General features: G+C 41.2%; 1 protein-coding gene across 1 annotated transcript; it reads left to right on the top strand.

The window, feature by feature from the left end:
- Positions 1 to 120: 120 nt before the first annotated feature.
- Positions 121 to 13,371, top strand: GLRX5 (glutaredoxin 5). Its single transcript, XM_067470159.1, has 2 exons — positions 121 to 541; positions 11,582 to 13,371. Exons 1-2 carry the CDS (start codon positions 241 to 243, stop codon positions 11,758 to 11,760), a joined length of 480 nt encoding a protein of 159 aa, XP_067326260.1. The 5' UTR covers positions 121 to 240; the 3' UTR covers positions 11,761 to 13,371.
- Positions 13,372 to 16,712: the final 3,341 nt, after the last annotated feature.

The following is a 16,712-nucleotide window of genomic DNA, read 5'->3' as shown; positions in this document are numbered from 1 at the left end:
AGCCAATTGCGACTGAGATACCGAATGTGCCTTCGCTGATTGGTCTGCGTTGCAGTTCTCTTGGCGGTCACAGGCAGCGCGAGGGTGATTGACAGAGGCATCCTCCTCTCCTAGGACGACGTTGGCAGGGGGGCGTGGCGCTCATGAGTGTCGCGCGCAGAGAAGGGCGTTCGTGAGGCCCTCAGGTCTGACAGGCTTATTTCGTCGGAGAAACGGGTAGAAGTGGTGTCTCTGTCCGCCATGAGCGGGTCCTTTTGCCGACTGCCGATGGCGCTGGGACTGTGGCGCGGCCCGCGGGCCTGGACTCTCCTCGCCCGGCCGTGGAGCCAAGGCTCTGGGGCTGGGGCGGCCGGCGAGGGGGGCGGGTCGAAGGAGGCCATGGAGCGGCTGGTGCGCGCGCACCCTGTGGTGGTCTTCATGAAGGGCAGCCCGGCCCAGCCTCAGTGCGGCTTCAGCAACGCCGTGGTGCAGATCCTGCGCCTCCATGGCGTCGAGGGCTACCAGGCCTACGACGTCCTCCAGGATCCCGACCTCCGCCAAGGTGAGCGCGGCCTAACAGCAATTGACACTTCTGCTCTTGGCTGATATACATTTTTCGGGCTGTATTGCCATGTTCTAGAAGCACTCTCTCCTGACGTTTCGCCTACATCTATGGCAGGCATCCCCAGAGGTTGTGAGGACTGTTGGTAACTAGAAAATTGGGTTTATATATCTGTGGAATGTCCATGGTGAGAGAAAGAACTCTTCCAGAGGAGGGCGACTAAAGTGATCAAGGGTCTGGAGAACAAGCCCTATGAGGAGCGGCTTAAAGGGCTGGGCATGTTTATTCTGAAGAAGAGAAGGCTGAGAGGAGATACCAAAGCCCTGTATAAATATGTGAGAGGAAGTCACAGGGAGGAGGGAGCAAGCTTGTTTTCTGCTGCCCTGGAGACTAGGACGGGATATAAATGCCCTAAATCTATATAAATAAAAATGTAATGTTGGTTTGTAGGATTAACAGAACTCGAAAACCACTGGATGAATTGACCCCAAATTTGGACACAATACGCCTATTAGGTCAACGAGTGACCATCATTCACAAAAACACTGAAAAACACAGCGGAAGAGAGTTAAAAAGCCAAAAAATAATAATGCATTACATTGCATGCGCAAAACCACATATATTATTTATTATTTATATACTTTATTTATATACCGCTTTTCTCAGCCCTCAGGCGACTCAAAGCGGTGAACAACATCGATACAAAACATCACGAGACAAGTGTAGGGCAATTAAAAACAATTGTAACATAAATCATTAAACATTAGTATAACAATCATTAGCGCCTCAACAGTACAATCAGAATCCAGTCTCGTCATCCATTATTCCGTATTCCTATGTTCAATTACACTGTTTAATCAAATGCTTTTTCGAACAGCCAGGTCTTCACTTTCCTCCGAAACGCCAGCAGGGAGGGGTCTGATCTGATATCTGCAGGCAGGGCATTCCACAGCCGAGGGGCCACCACTGAGAAGGCCCTGTCTCTCGTCCCCGCCAAGCGCGCCTGTGATGCAGGTGGAACAGAGAGCAGGGCCTCCCCAGATGATCTTAATGTCCTAGCCGGTTCATAGGAGGAGATGCGTTTGGAGAGGAGATGCGTTATGTATACACATATACATAAATATATACACACAAAAAACGCATATACACAGACTGGGCCACAGCAACGCATGGCAGGGGACAGCTTGTTGTTGTTCATTCGTTCAGTCGTCTCCGACTCTTCGTGACCTCATGGACCAGCCCACGCCAGAGCTCCCTGTCGGCCGTCACCACCCCCAGCTCCTTCAAGGTCAGTCCAGTCACTTCAAGGATGCCGTCCATCCATCTTGCCCTTGGTCGGCCCCTCTTCCTTTTACCTTCCACTTTCCCCAGCCTAATTATCTTCTCTAGGCTTTGCTGTCTCCTCATGATGTGGCTTCAACTTTGTTTCTAGTATCCTTCCCTCCAGTGAGCAGTCGGGCTTTATTTCCTGGAGGATGGACTGGTTGGATCTTCTCGCAGTCCAAGGCACTCTCAGAACTTTCCTCCAGCACCACAGCTCAAAAGCATCTATCTTCCTTCGCTCAGCCTTCCCTAAGGTCCAGCTCTCACATCCATAGGTGACTACGGGGAATACCATGGCTTTGACTATGCGGATCTTTGTTGCCAGTGTGATGTCTCTACTCTTTACTATTTTATTGAGATTGGACATTGCTCTCCTCCCAAGAAGTAAGTGTCTTCTGATTTCCTGGCCACAGTCTGCATCTGCAGTAATCTTTGCACCTAGAAATACAAAGTCTGTTACGGCCGCCACATTTTCTCCCTTTATTTTCCAGTTGTCAATCATTCTTGTTGCCATAATCTTGGTTTTTTTGATGTTTAGCTGCAACCCGGCTTTTGCGCTTTCTTCTTTCACCTTGATTAGAAGGCTCCTCAGCTCCTCCTCGCTTTTGGCCATCAGTGGTGTCATCTGCATATCTGAGGTTGTTAATGTTTCTTCCAGCAATTTTCACCCCAGCTTTGCATTCATCAAGCCCCGCCCATCGCATGATGTATTCTGCATACAAGTTAAAAAGGTTGGGTGAGAGTATGCAGCCTTGCCGTATGCCTTTCCCAATCTTGAACCAGTCTGTTGTTCCGTGGTCAGTTCTTACTGTTGCTACTTGGTCCTTGTACAGATTCCTCAGGAGAGAGACAAGGTGGCTTGGTATGCCCATCCCACTAAGAACTTGCCACAATTTGTTATGATCCACACAGTCAAAGGGTTTAGAGCAGTCAATGAAGCAGAAATAGATGTTTTTCTGAAACTCCCTCCCTTTCTCCATTATCCAGCGGATATTGGCAATCTGGTCTCTCGTTCCTCTGCCTTTTCTAAACCCAGCTTGAACATCTGGCAACTCTCGCTCCATGTATTGCTGGAGCCTTCCTTGCAGGATCTTGAGCATTACCTTACTGGCATGAGAAATAAGGGCCACTGTACGGAAGTTTGAGCAGTCTTTCACATTTCCCTTAATTACCTCATAATTACATAATTACATAAAACATATTGGTTACCAATTGAGCACCGGATCACTTTCAAAGTGATGGTACTCACCTTTAAGGCCTTGCATGGTCTGGGGCCGGTGTACCTGAGGGACCGCCTCTCCCCCTACGAACCCCAGAGATCCTTCCGTTCTGAGGACCAAGATCTATTGGAAATTCCCAATGTCAAGACCTTGCCAGACACTGAGCCTTTACAGCAGTGGCACCATCACTCTGGAATACTCTGCCACCTGAAGTCCGTGCCTTGCGGGTCTTCTCAGCTTTCCGCAAGGCATGTAAGACATATCTGTTTCGACAGGCCTTTGATCTTTGATATTGCTGTTTTTAAATTGTTTTTAAATTGTGTTAGATTTTAGCCTGTTTTTGTAAGCTGCTCCGATCCCCAGGGGCGTGGCGGCATATAAGTTTGAATAATATAAATAAATAAATAACAATATAATAATTACAATAGACACAGGCACAGAGACAATGGGTGGGCTGCATGTAATGATTAAAAAAAAACGAATTAAAACTGATTAAAAACTCAGACAAGATAAAAGAGAGAAGCAGATAATATGCAGAGTAGGACTCATTATGGCCGGAGTTGTGGAATCAAGCTTTCCCACAAGGGGGGGGGGGGATATCTACTCCAATGACAGAACTTTAAGCTAAACAGTCATGTGAAATTGTATACCTACTCATCAAAGGCACAGTGGAAGAGAAAGAACTCTTCCAAAGGAGGGCGACTAAAATGATCTGAAGAACAAGCCCTATGAGGAGCGGCTTAGGGAGCTCGGCATGTTTAGCCTGAAGAAGAAGTTTGAGAGGAGATTACTTACTTACTTAGGCGATCCCTCATTGGCCGAGTAGGATAGTCTTCCAGGATCAGTATTCTTGTGGGTCTGTAGGTAGCTGTGGAACCCTATTCTTGATCCGCATCTTCTCCCAGAGTTAGGGCATTGGTTTTCAGGTGGAAGGCAGTCTCGGTCGGGGTTGGCTTGATGCGCCTTCTTCTTGGCACGTTTCTCTCTTTCGCCCTCCATTTGTGCCTCTTCAAATTCTGCAGCACTGCTGGTCACAGCTGACCTCCAGCTGGAGTGCTCAAGGGCCAGGGCTTCCCAGTTTTCACTGTCTATGCCAGAGTTTTTAAGATTGGCTTTGAGCCCATCTTTAAATCTCTTTTCCTGACCACCAACATTCCATTTTCCATTCTTGAGTTCAGAGTAGAGCAACTGCTTTGGGAGACGGTGGTTGGGCATCCAGACAACGTGGTCGGCCCAGCGGAGTTGATGGTGGAGGACCATTGCTTCAATGTTGGTGGTCTTTGCTCCTTCCAGCACGCTGACATTTGTCCGCCTGTCTTCCCAAGAGATTTGTAGGATTTTCCAGAGGCAGCGCTGATGGAACCGTTCCAGGAGTTGCATGTGACTGTAGACAGTCCACGTTTCGCAGGCGTACAGCAGAATTGGGAGGACAATAGCTTTATAAACAAGCTCCTTGGTCTCCCTATAGATGTCCCGGTCCTCAAACACTCTCTGGTTCATTCGGAAAAATGCTGCACTCGCAGAATTCAGGCGGTGTTGTATTTTGGTGTCGATGTTGACTTTGGTGGAGATGTGGCTGCCAAGCAGGAAAATTGCATTCACAGCACCCCCGACAGATATCCATCCAGCCTTTGTTTAAAAGCTTCCAAAGAAGGAGCCTCCACCACACTTTAGGGCAGAGAGTTCCACTGCTGAACAGCTCTCACAGTCAGGAAGTTCTTCCTAATGTTCACATAGAATCTCCTTTCTTGTAGTTTGAAGCCATTGTTCCACATCCTAGTCTCCAAGGCAGCAGTAAACAAGTTTGCTCCCTCCTCCCTATGACTTCCTCTCATGTATTTATACATGGCTATCGTGTCTCCTGCCAGCCTTCTCTTCTTTAGGCTAAATGCAGTCATGCCAGCCACATGAACTTGGAGGTGTCTACGGACAATTCTGGCTCTTCTGCTTAGAAATGGAGATGAGCACCACACCCCAGAGTCAGACACGACTGGACTTCATGTCAAGGGAAAACCTTTATCTAATACTGGTGCAGGCAAAATGTCAGAAGAGACTGCTTCTGAAACATAATAATAATAGTAATAATAATAAACTTTATTTATACCATCGGAACGACTAACATGAGGCCAAGCCCAAAGATACAATACAACAAAATAAAATACAGAATGCAGACAACAAAAATTTACATCAAAATAAAATACGTACAGTAGCAAAATAAAACAAATTAACACAATATCTAACAGAATGTGCAGGCCAAATGGACAAGGGAAAATGATAAAACCCTGGATGAGGTAGGAAAAAAATGTAATTGACAGGAACCCAAAAAGAATAAACAGTGGGGTAAGCATACAGCCCAAAAAACTTAAAGCAACCCAGTGATTCCAACCGTAAAAGTCTTCAACAATACTTTTGCTCTTGCTGAAAGGAAGTTACTTTTATAGGTTAACATACATCCAGATGATATTGCATGTACTGAGTGACCCGGTATGTCTCAGGGCTCCTCCAGACATGCCCTGTATCCCAGGATCTGATCCCAGGTTTTCTGCTTTCTGTGAGTCCCCACTGCCACATAATCTGGGATAAATAGGAAACCTGGGATCAGATCCTGGGATATAGGGCCTGCCTGGAAGGGCCCTTAATCTCCCATATTGCTGTGAAGGAAATAATAATAATAATAATAATAATAATAATAATAATATTTATTTGTACCCTGGCCCATCTCCCCAAGGGACTCAGGGCCCCTCACAAAATAAATAACTATAGTAAGGTACATACAAATAAACAAATATTGACAAATCTAATCAATATAAAAACAAGCATGACAAACCAAAGCACAAGTAAACAAAATTAACAATAAGAATGATAAAACATCAGTTAAAAACACAGTCATTCCTGAGTTAAAAAGGGACCTACTACCCAAATCAAGGTATATCCATATAAACAGAGGCCTTGTGCACATTAAAGTGTTGACTAGTCATTGCCAAAAGTCAACAGCCGTATCTTTAAATCCCTCCTAGATGTTGTAAGGGTGGTTGCTTGTCAAATCTCCCTGGGGAGGGTGTTCCAGAGCCATAGGTGACTATTGAGAACTCCCTCTCCCTCATCCAGACAAGAAGTCCATAATCCAGGAACAGACTGAATATGACAATCCAAGATCCACGAGTTTAGACACCAGGAAGCAAAATATGCAAATGGACAAGAATTATATTGGAATCAGATCTGGGGATAAAAAAAAGAGTGGAAAAAACAACGAGACTCAATATGGAAAATGCCCCCCTACAAATCAGTATTTACCCTGATAAGAGGAAATGCATTAACATCTATATAAATAAAAATAGGATGAAGTGACACCAAATTTGGACACAAGACACCTAACAACACAATGTATGTCCTTCACTCAAAAAAATTGATTTTGTCATTTGGGAGTTGTAGTTCCTGGGATTTATAGTTCATCTACAATCCAAGAGCATTCTGAACTCCACCAATGATGGAATTGAACCAAACATGGCACACAGGACTCCCATGACCAACAGAAACACTAGAAGTGAGCATTGACCTTGAGTTTGGGAGTTGTAGTTCATCTACATCCAGAGAACACTGTGAACTCAATTATGGATCTGGACCAAACTTGGCACGAATATTCCATATGCCCAAATATGAACACAGATGGAGTTTGGAGGAAATAGACCTTGACATTTGGAAGTTGTAGTTACTGGGATTTATAGTTCACCTACAATCAAAGAGCATTCTGAATCCCACCAGCAATAGAATTGGGCTAAACTTCCCACACAGAATCCCCATGACCAACAAAAAATACTTAAGGCCATCCAGTCCAACTCTCTTCACCAGGACAAGAAAACGTAAACAAAGCCCACCTGACAAAGAGCCATCCAACCATATAGATAGATAGATATGATTCACACACAGATATAGTATCATAGATTTGAAAGGGACCCCTAAAGGAGGACAAAAATATGTTGCATGTTCCAGAGTAGGCAAGCTACACAATCTCTACATCAACACTGACAAAGAAACAACAAGAAGTACTGTTTATCCACAACCATCAAGACATTCCATTTATTAGAAAACAACACTTTCTCATTACTTTATTTTCGAGATCACCAGACTGGGCCACAGCAACGCATGGCAGGGGATGGCTAGTTATTCATAAATGCATAAAAGGTTAAAAATGGCATATGAAAGGTTAAAAATGGCATCCACAAAAATTAAGTTTCTAGAATATAACAACTACTTTCAAAATAAGTAATGCATAATTAAATGGGAAATAACCCTTGCAAATCAGAAACAGAACATTTTCCAAATGTTACATAATCATTATATGTAATGCACATCTTAAAACATATTTATACAGAATTCATATTAAAATACACAGAACAAAGAATCTGATTAACATGAAGGTTGTGTTATGAGTGCATTGCTTTTCTCTGTGTGTATGAAGGAGAGAAAGCAACAGTGTGAAGGAAGAGAGAAGCAGGACACGGAGAGAGGCTGCACACTCAAATGTCTTTAGTGTGAGATCTTTGCATTAAACAGATCCCAAACACTTATAGAATATTTTCAGGGAATTATTTCAAAGTATGTGACATTCGTCTTCCCAAATAGGTCTGTGCCAGTTCTGAGAGCCACTGTTTCTGAAGCTATGTTTTGATCGACCGATTTAGAACTCGAAAGTACTTCTTGAATACTTAGTCTATCTCTCAAAAAGTAAATTATGGGACTTCCACATACATTATGCAGAATGTTTCAAATAGATGGGCCCAAGTTGAAATCAAGATATCTCTGCAACCACAAACCGCCTGGGAATGAACATCTTATCCCTTAAAAGGGTGAGGCTTAGAGTTTCCAATGATTACAACTCATGCCTCTCCCAGCACAGAGACAGTCCCTAGCCTCAGTAATTTGCAAGATGGCGATCCCACAACATAAAGCATAATGAGATATTCTCCATTTGTGGAGTTATTTTTTAGATTTCTTTCTGGCTCAAAATGGTGAGTAAAACTTGATAACTCATTAATCCGTTTGTACCTTTTTGTGTGATTGTAACATGTTGCCATCATGAAATATGCTGCTTTGAAATTGGGTCCATCATTTTGAAACATGTGGTATTAGCTGCTTTGGTAGTTTACATCACTCCTTGAACTCACAATATCTGTTAGGATGAGATAAAGGCTTTGCGCTGTTAAGTCTTTTTTTTTAAAAGAAAACCTCTAAACCAAAACTTTTCTTTACACATTAAGTAGTATATAGTTCCTGTGGATAATGCTCGTTTTGTTGCTGCCCAAATCTAATTACTGAGGAGGAAGGGGAGTATTTTTATGCTCTCTAGTAATGGCCTGTGATTGACTTGTTTGGTTGTGATGTGCTAAGAACATGGTTTGTAACCACAAAATGTAAAGCAATTATTTAAAAAACCCCTAATAAAATGCTAGAAATGAAATACTTGGAAAAAATGAATGGTTGGAACCTTGAACAAGAACCTTCCAGGAGGGTTGGTAGGATGTATTTGAATAATATATGATAGGTCACTTACAAATTTATTTATTTATTTACATCATTTTTACCCCGCTCTTCTCACCCCTGCAGGGGGACTCAGAGCGGCTCACAATGGCAGCGATTCCATGCCGCAATACTTACAATTATAAAAGCAGAATAAAATCATACCAATACAACACATTAAAACAAAATTAATTATCAGTCATAAAAACGTTTTCATTATAATGATCGTCATCTGGTCCAATTCATTGTTCAGGTGCCGTTATATCCATTAGCTAAAAGTCTGGTTCCACAATCATGTTTTCAGTTTTCTTCTGAAAGAAAGGAGGGAGGGCGCTGATCTATTTTCGCTGGAGAGCGAATTCCACAGGTGGGGGGTCACTACCGAGAAGGCCCTGTCCCTCGTCCCCACCAGCTGCGTTTGCGAAGTTGGTGGGACCGAGAGCAGGGCCTCCCCGGCACATCTGAAACTACTAGGCAGAACGTAGAGGGAGATACTTTCGGACAAGTATATTATTATTATTATTATTATTAACTTTATTTGTACCCCGCTAGCATCTCCCGAAGGACTCGATGCGGCTTACAAAGGCCAAGGCCTCAAAACACAACATAACAATACAAAACCGAAAGCAAATTAAAAACAGTTAAAGCAATATTAAACAACAACAATAAACAATACAACAAGACACTATAAAACTGGGCTGGGCCAAAGTAATGGGTACAGGATTAAAAGTGCTGATGTGACAGGCGATATTTAAGGATTATAGGGTAAGTGCAGTGTGCAGTAATCTTAATTCTAATAAAGTGCTTCTGGGACTTGTTATTGGAGTTTCCTATTCTGGAAAGTAAGCTGGGCCGGAGTCGTATAGGGCTTTATAGGCCAATTAATACAGTAGGTCCATGTAGAGTTAATATCCATTTATTTATTTACGACATTTATATGCCACCCTTCTCACCCAAAAGGGACTCAGAGTGGCTTACTATATACACACACACACATATAAAATATATTATATTATTAGCATTGTACAATATCAGTATTAAATATTACTATATTATACTATACCGTTATATTGTAATATTATTAATAATATTAGATGAAATATAAATATATAATTATAATATATTATTATTGTTTTTATATTGCATTACATTATAATATTATAAAAATTATATGTATATACAATATATTATATTATAATATTAGCATAGCACAGGAGACAAGATGGAACTGTCCCCTGGCCCCCTCTCTCTTCACTCTAGCCCAGAGCAGCAGTTAGTGCTGGGGTGAAGGGTCCCCAACTGATGTCATCCTTCATCAAAACCCTTCACAGAGTTTGATTTTGACATGATCTGGAATCCTATATCTCTTATCTGATTTGAGGAATGTCATGGCCTTCTGGTCAAAACATACGGTAGTATTGCTGCAAAGGAATAAGAAAGCTCACAGAGAAGTGTTCTCTAGTGGAATTCTGTGATAAACTTCCAGCAAAACCTCTTAACATAAGTTGATAACAGAATCATTCTGGCGGTCTTGAGAGAATGCTTCATTAGACATTGCTAGGTCCTCCAGTGCGATTTTATGATTTTCAAATCTTTTTGCATATTCCATCTTGTCTTTACTAATAATATAATATTGTATATACATATAATATTTATAATATTATAATGTAATACAATATAATACTTGTAATAATAATACAATATTATATTTATATATTTACACATGGAATATTACTAATAATATTAAAATATAATGGTATAGTGCAGTGATGGGCAACCTTTTGAGCTTGGTGTGTCAAAATTTGCCAAAAAATGGAGCATAACTCGGGTGGGGTGTTGCTTCGAGAGAGAAAAAAACATAATTTTGTCATATTTATAGTTTAAATAACAAAAATGTATAATTGTAATATACAACTGAATTTAATAAACAAAAAACTAATTATTTAACTTACCTGCTTAGTGACTTCTTTGTTCACCCCTTCAGTTGGTTTCTTTTGTTGGTCTTGATATTACTTAACTTGTGTGGGGTGCCGTGAGCTAAGATAAGTCAGGGGGAATTCTTTAAGTCACCTGCCTATGTGTGACATTTTTGTTGCTGAATTTCATTGGCTAAATCTTCAATTGAAGGTTGGTATTTTGTACACTTCAAGCCCAAGCAAGTGCTACTAACTTCATCTGCTGCTATTTCTAATGGTGGGAAACGGCACCCATAGCACAGGCCCTTGCCTCTCCCAGTCTCCTCCTCACTTATCTCAGTAGTGATGGTCAATTAGAAATCCACGACACCCCAGAATAGTAGATTGGACGATGGATGCTGTGGTTATGTGGTTGCTGGCAATGGCGATCACAGGACCCCCTAGAGATGCGTCCTCCGTGGCATTCCGCTGCTCCCTGCTTTGCCGGCTGGTAGTGAGGTCAAAGCTCCCCTAACGGCCTAATCAGAACATCCCAGAACAAGACGCTCTTGCAGAAGTTCTGTTGTTTTGGCCTACAAACTTCCGATACAGAGTGTCTACACTACACTACAGCAAATTTTAATCCTTATCCACTTCACCTGGCCGTGCAGGAACCGAGGATGAAATGTCTTTCTCAGCATGCAGCCCCATACTTCTCTGTATGCGGCCACGTGTCATCGAAAATGGCTAAGCATGTCAGTGCTGACACGGTGTCATAGGCTCGCCATCATGGGTATAGTGCAATATAGTAATATATACTACTGATATTGTACTATGCTAATAATATAATATATTGTATGAAAATATATCTTGTAAGCCGCTCTGAGTCCCCTTCGGGGTGAGAAGGGTGGCATATAAATGCCATATATATGTGTGTGTGTGTGTGTGAAAGAAAACCGTAATTAAAATCTTGTTCTGTGGTTTGTTTGGACCCAATGTTATCTTAACCTTCTGCCTCATGCGCTTGCAAAAGACATTCCTAACATGTTTGGAAATAACCCATTAATATGCATTTCTTTATTCAGGAATTAAGAACTACTCCAACTGGCCTACTATACCTCAAGTCTTCCTCAATGGTGAATTTGTGGGAGGCTGCGACATACTTCTCCAAATGCATCAAAGCGGGGATCTAGTGGAAGAACTTAAAAAATTGGGAATTCGCTCGGCCTTGCTGGATTCAGAAAAAGATCATGGCAAAAAATAAATAAGCTGATGTGATGTTGACAAAGACAGATTTGGATAATTTGGTACCAGAAAAGCCTTATGTAATTCAGCTCAAAAAGTAAACTTTTTGAATGAACACGATGAGATTTACCATTGAATATTTTGTTCTTCATGTACAATATGATAGGCTCATATGTAAATATTCTGTATTTTTATAACCCCATCATTGTAAATCAAATATTTTGCAAAATCCTAAGGTTTCTTTTGTTTTGTTTTTTAATGAGCCAGGGTTGTGATGAAAAGTAATATGTGTAAAGTCTATACCTGCTTCTATCCAGGTACATACAGAGAAGGGAAAATTCTCTCCCTGAAAGTAATCAACTCAATGTGAAGTAGCAGTAATTGATTGATCCACTTACAAGAAGTTGGGAACCAAATGAATAACTGTTAAGGATGATATGCATTCCCACACTGTAGAAAGTCAGTTACAATTCACCTTGTAAGTAATTGTGGGAGAACTATATTGGGTGATGTATTGTCGAAGGCTTTCATGGCCGGAATCACTGGGTTGTTGTAGGTTTTTCCGGGCTATATGTCCATGTTCTGGAGGCAATTTTTCTCCTGACGTTTCGCCTGCATCTATGGCAAGCATCCACAGACCTCACTACCTCTGAGGATGCTTGCCATAGATGCAGGCGAAACGTCAGGAGAAAAATTGCCTCCAGAACATGGCCATATAGCCCGGAAAAACCTACAACAACCTATATTGGGTGATGTTAGAAGCTGTCCATCTGGAGACACCTCAGATCATCTTTGAATTATCCCTATTGAGTTCTTTGTATAACCTATATTATATTTTGATTTTCCTTTCATCTCAGTGAAATATGGTAGAAGAAAAGAATAACTGTTCTTTACTTGAATCAACCTGTATGTGTCGGCATATATCAACACTGCATTAAATATATTAAAATGTTGACTTTGCTGCTCAGACAAAAACCACAATGGCCATTATTGTTTTTCTACCCACATTTGTTAGTATACTTTGAGGAACATTGGACTGCTAGGATTAGAAGTTAGAAAATAGCTTCCACATCTGCCCACAGGACTGCCTCAGCTAATATGCATGGCTATGGATACCATATCCATGATCAATGCTGTAATGTATCTACACTTTTAAAAATAGTGACTTCGAAAGAGGGTTTGGAGGGTGGGTTTTAGTTTTTCTGTGTCCCTTTTATCAAACTGCACACATTATTTGAAATACTGACTTTTGAAGTATTTATCAGATGTTATACATACTGCAGTATTTGTGAGACATTGTGCGTAGACACAGGTAATTCTGCTTTTTTGACAAATATTGTCATCAAATGGAAATAATTAGATAAAATTGTTTCATGTTCAAGAAAGGGCAGAATAATTGCTGTGATATCTTTTGAAACCTGTGTATATCAAGCTCCAGAAAAAAATAAAATAATGAAATATGTTTTGTTTGAAAACATAAGATATTGTACAACCATAGTAACAACCCAGTAAAATGCTCACATTTTTAAAGTAATACCACTGGATGTAAACAAGTTTTCTGAGAAACTGTCATTTTGTGATCTGTATGCAAATTTCTTTGAGATAAAGGACATTTATAAACAATTAAGAATGTTGTGTGTTTACGTTTCTTATGATTTTTTTTCCAGCCTTCAATATAATAGAAAGCTTTGATTGGAATTGGCAAGTGGTAAGGACCAAAGCTGAAACTTGATGTTTCATGCAGGAATTGCTACCAAATAAACTCATTTAAATGGTCCTTTCAAAAAACTTTTCAGAAGGGTCCTGCCTGTGTTGCTGTCGTGCAGAAACTTAGAATGTGATGGTAAGTGCAAAATTAACATTCCTGAAAACCTCTGTTTCTAAGTACTATGCCCTAGCGGCTCTTTTGCTCTGATGTCAGCAACAACAGATGAAGTTTAAAGTTTCTAGGCCCAATTCAGGCCCAAAGTTTCTAGGCCCAATTCAAAGTGCAGGTCACAGGGGGGATCGCATCTCCCCCTGTGAACTGGTGCAGGCCCTAAGATCTGCCAAGGAAGTTCTCAATTGTGTAGCTCTCCAGATGTTTTGGACTGTGGCTCCCAGAATTCCTAGTCATTGGACAAGCCGGCTAAGGCTTCTGGGAGTTGGGAGTCCAAAACACCTGGAGGGTCACAATTTTGACACCTCCGGCCTAAAGTAATCTATGTATTATGACTGTAGATTGTCAGACTCTGAATAGTATCAGCTTCCTTAACTACCATGTCAAAACAAGAGACCTCTGCAAATTACAAAAGCTGTGTATCTCTGTCATATTTGAACCCACATAATAAAAATTGGAACCAAGAAAAATACATAAAAACTTTATTAAAGCTCATATAGCATTTAGACTTTTGTGAACTATATTGTCCACTCTATTTTTAACAGCAACACAATTTAAAGCTGAGGACACCATGTGCATGTAGATAACACAAACATAACTTTTCTTCAACTCAGGAGATCAGGTTTTCTAGCTTGTTAAAGACACTGTAATGTAAGCTAACAAGGCATATATCTGAAAAAATGAAGAGGATACCAAATTGTAATAAACTGGCAAGGAAAACATATATTTAGAGAAAGAGAAAAAATAAAAATAAGATCGCAACCTGCCAAACTACTGTATCAAGGAATTTAAACTCTTTGAATCAAACTTCTAATAATTTCTTCTAATAATATACATACAGGGTGCAGCAGCATAACTTCCTTTTTTCAAAACTTAATAAAACCCATTGTATGAATCAGAATTTTTTATATATAATGTAGGCGCATACCTAAAGTTTTGTTTTACGTAGTTTTGAAGATCAAATTAGGAAGGTGACGTCCCCCATTCTCCATACACTGAGTAAACCGATTTCTGGTGTTTGTCCTGACTCTTGCCAGCATAGCAGGCGTTACGGTGGCAATTTCTTCCTGGAAATCTTGTAGGGTCCTTGGACGGTTCACATAAACAGGAGATTTCAAAAACCCCCATAGAAAAAAATCACAAGGGGCCAAATCTGGAGAGCGGGCCGGCCACTCCAAATCCCCCCTAATTGAGATGAGGGGCTCTCGGAAGTGTTCCCTCAAAATAGCCATCGATGCTCTTGAAGTGTGTGCAGTTGCACCATCTTATTGGAACCAAATGTCCACTAAGTCCAACCCATCTAGCCGTGGGAAAAAAATCCTGTAACATGTTTACATACCGGTCCGAATTCACTGTCACTGCAACTTCATTTTCCTCAAAGAACCAGGGACCAATAATTCCAGCTGAGGAAATTGCACACCACACTGTGATTTTAGGTGAATGCAAAGGCCTTTGATGCAATTCTCAAGGATTGTTGTCAGCCCAGTAGCACATGTTTTGTTTGTTGACGGATCCACACAAATGAAAGTGGGCTTCATCACTAAAAAAAAATATAGCTTCCTCAGGAACGACTTCAAGAAGAACCTCACACGCATTCCTCCGAGAATTGAAGTCACGTTCAGAAAGTTCCTACACAATCGCCATCTTGCAAGGATGGAAATGAAGATCATCATGAAGAATTCTCCTCACAGAAGTCCAAGGGCAGATGCATGTTTGCGCGTAGAACTCCGTGATGATCGTAACACTGAAGCTCTCAATGTTCTCAGGTGATCTAATGGGTCGAAGGACTCCAGTTCATCTTGTCGCACTTGCAGTTTGTCTGAATGTAGTGACCCACATCACAATTGATTTCTGGTCTGGGACAGGGGCAAATGGGGCTAAATTAAAGCGATTCCGAAAGGCGCGCTGGGTTGCGATCACAGAACATCCGCTCGAAAAGTAGGCCTCAGCAGCAAAAGCATTCTTCTCACTGTTCCGACGCATGTTGGCAACTGAACTGTGTCACGACAAAACTTTATACTCTCGCCTCTCAAATGAGACTACTAGCGCTCCGCTACGTCTTCAACCGACTGAATGGCACACATTTAAAAAAAGGAAGTTATGCTGACACACCCTGTACATATATATAATATAATATATATATACACACACACCCTTTCTGTAAAGTCTAAACAATATAATACAATTAAAATAATGCTTTCAAAAGTCAGAATATCTAAATATTTTGGTTGTCATGCAGGCCAATTGTCAGTGTTCCCATATTTTCCAGCTCTTCTCACTGTACAATGTGCACTCCTTAAAGCTCAAACACGGTCCAGTAAACACAGTGGGGCATAATTTCTCAATGGTTACTCTGTCAATCCTAAAGAGTCCACATCTTTATGACTGGCTTCTACATACCTGTCTACAGTTATCCCTAAACATCTGAGGTTTTGATATTTGTGAGTTTTGATTATTCATCTTGGAATCTCTAGGTCCTCTGGTGTGACTATCTCATCATAAGCAGAAGAACTTCCTGACTGTGAGAGCTGTTCAGCAGTGGAACTCTCTGCCCCAGAGTGTGGTGGAGGCTCCTTCCTTGGAAGCTTTTAAACAGAGGCTGGATGTCCATCTGTCAGGAGTGCTTTGAATGTGATTTTCCTGCTTCTTGGCAGGGGTTGGACTGGATGGTCAATGAGGTCTCTTTCAACTCTATGATTCTATGCGTCAAACTTGTGCCCCCTCCCACAGATGTTTTGGACTTCAGTTCCCAGAATTCCTGGCCACTGGACAAGTTCTTCTGGGCGTTAGAAGCCCAAACATTTGGAGGGCCACAAGTTTGACGTGGCTGACCTAGAAGGTTCGAGAGAATCCTCTCTAGGAATCTCTAGGTCCTCAAATCTGATTCTATGACTAGCTTCTAGTGGAAGTTGACCATAGTGTTGTGCTGAAAGACCTAGAAATTCCTAAAGTGATGTCAACAAATTATGTCTTGATGTTTTATACCTTAATGTTATGTTGATTATTTTACTGCAATTTGTATTTTATATTGTTGTTTGTTGTTTGGGCTTGGCCCCATGAAAGCCACTCCGAGTCCCTGTGGGGGGGAAATG

Source organism: Anolis sagrei, chromosome 6, assembly GCF_037176765.1.
Source record: "Anolis sagrei isolate rAnoSag1 chromosome 6, rAnoSag1.mat, whole genome shotgun sequence".
NCBI classification, from domain to species: Eukaryota; Metazoa; Chordata; class Lepidosauria; order Squamata; family Dactyloidae; genus Anolis; species Anolis sagrei.
The sequence above is the reverse complement of the archived record's forward strand: the minus strand, read 5'-3'. Positions and strand labels throughout refer to the sequence as shown.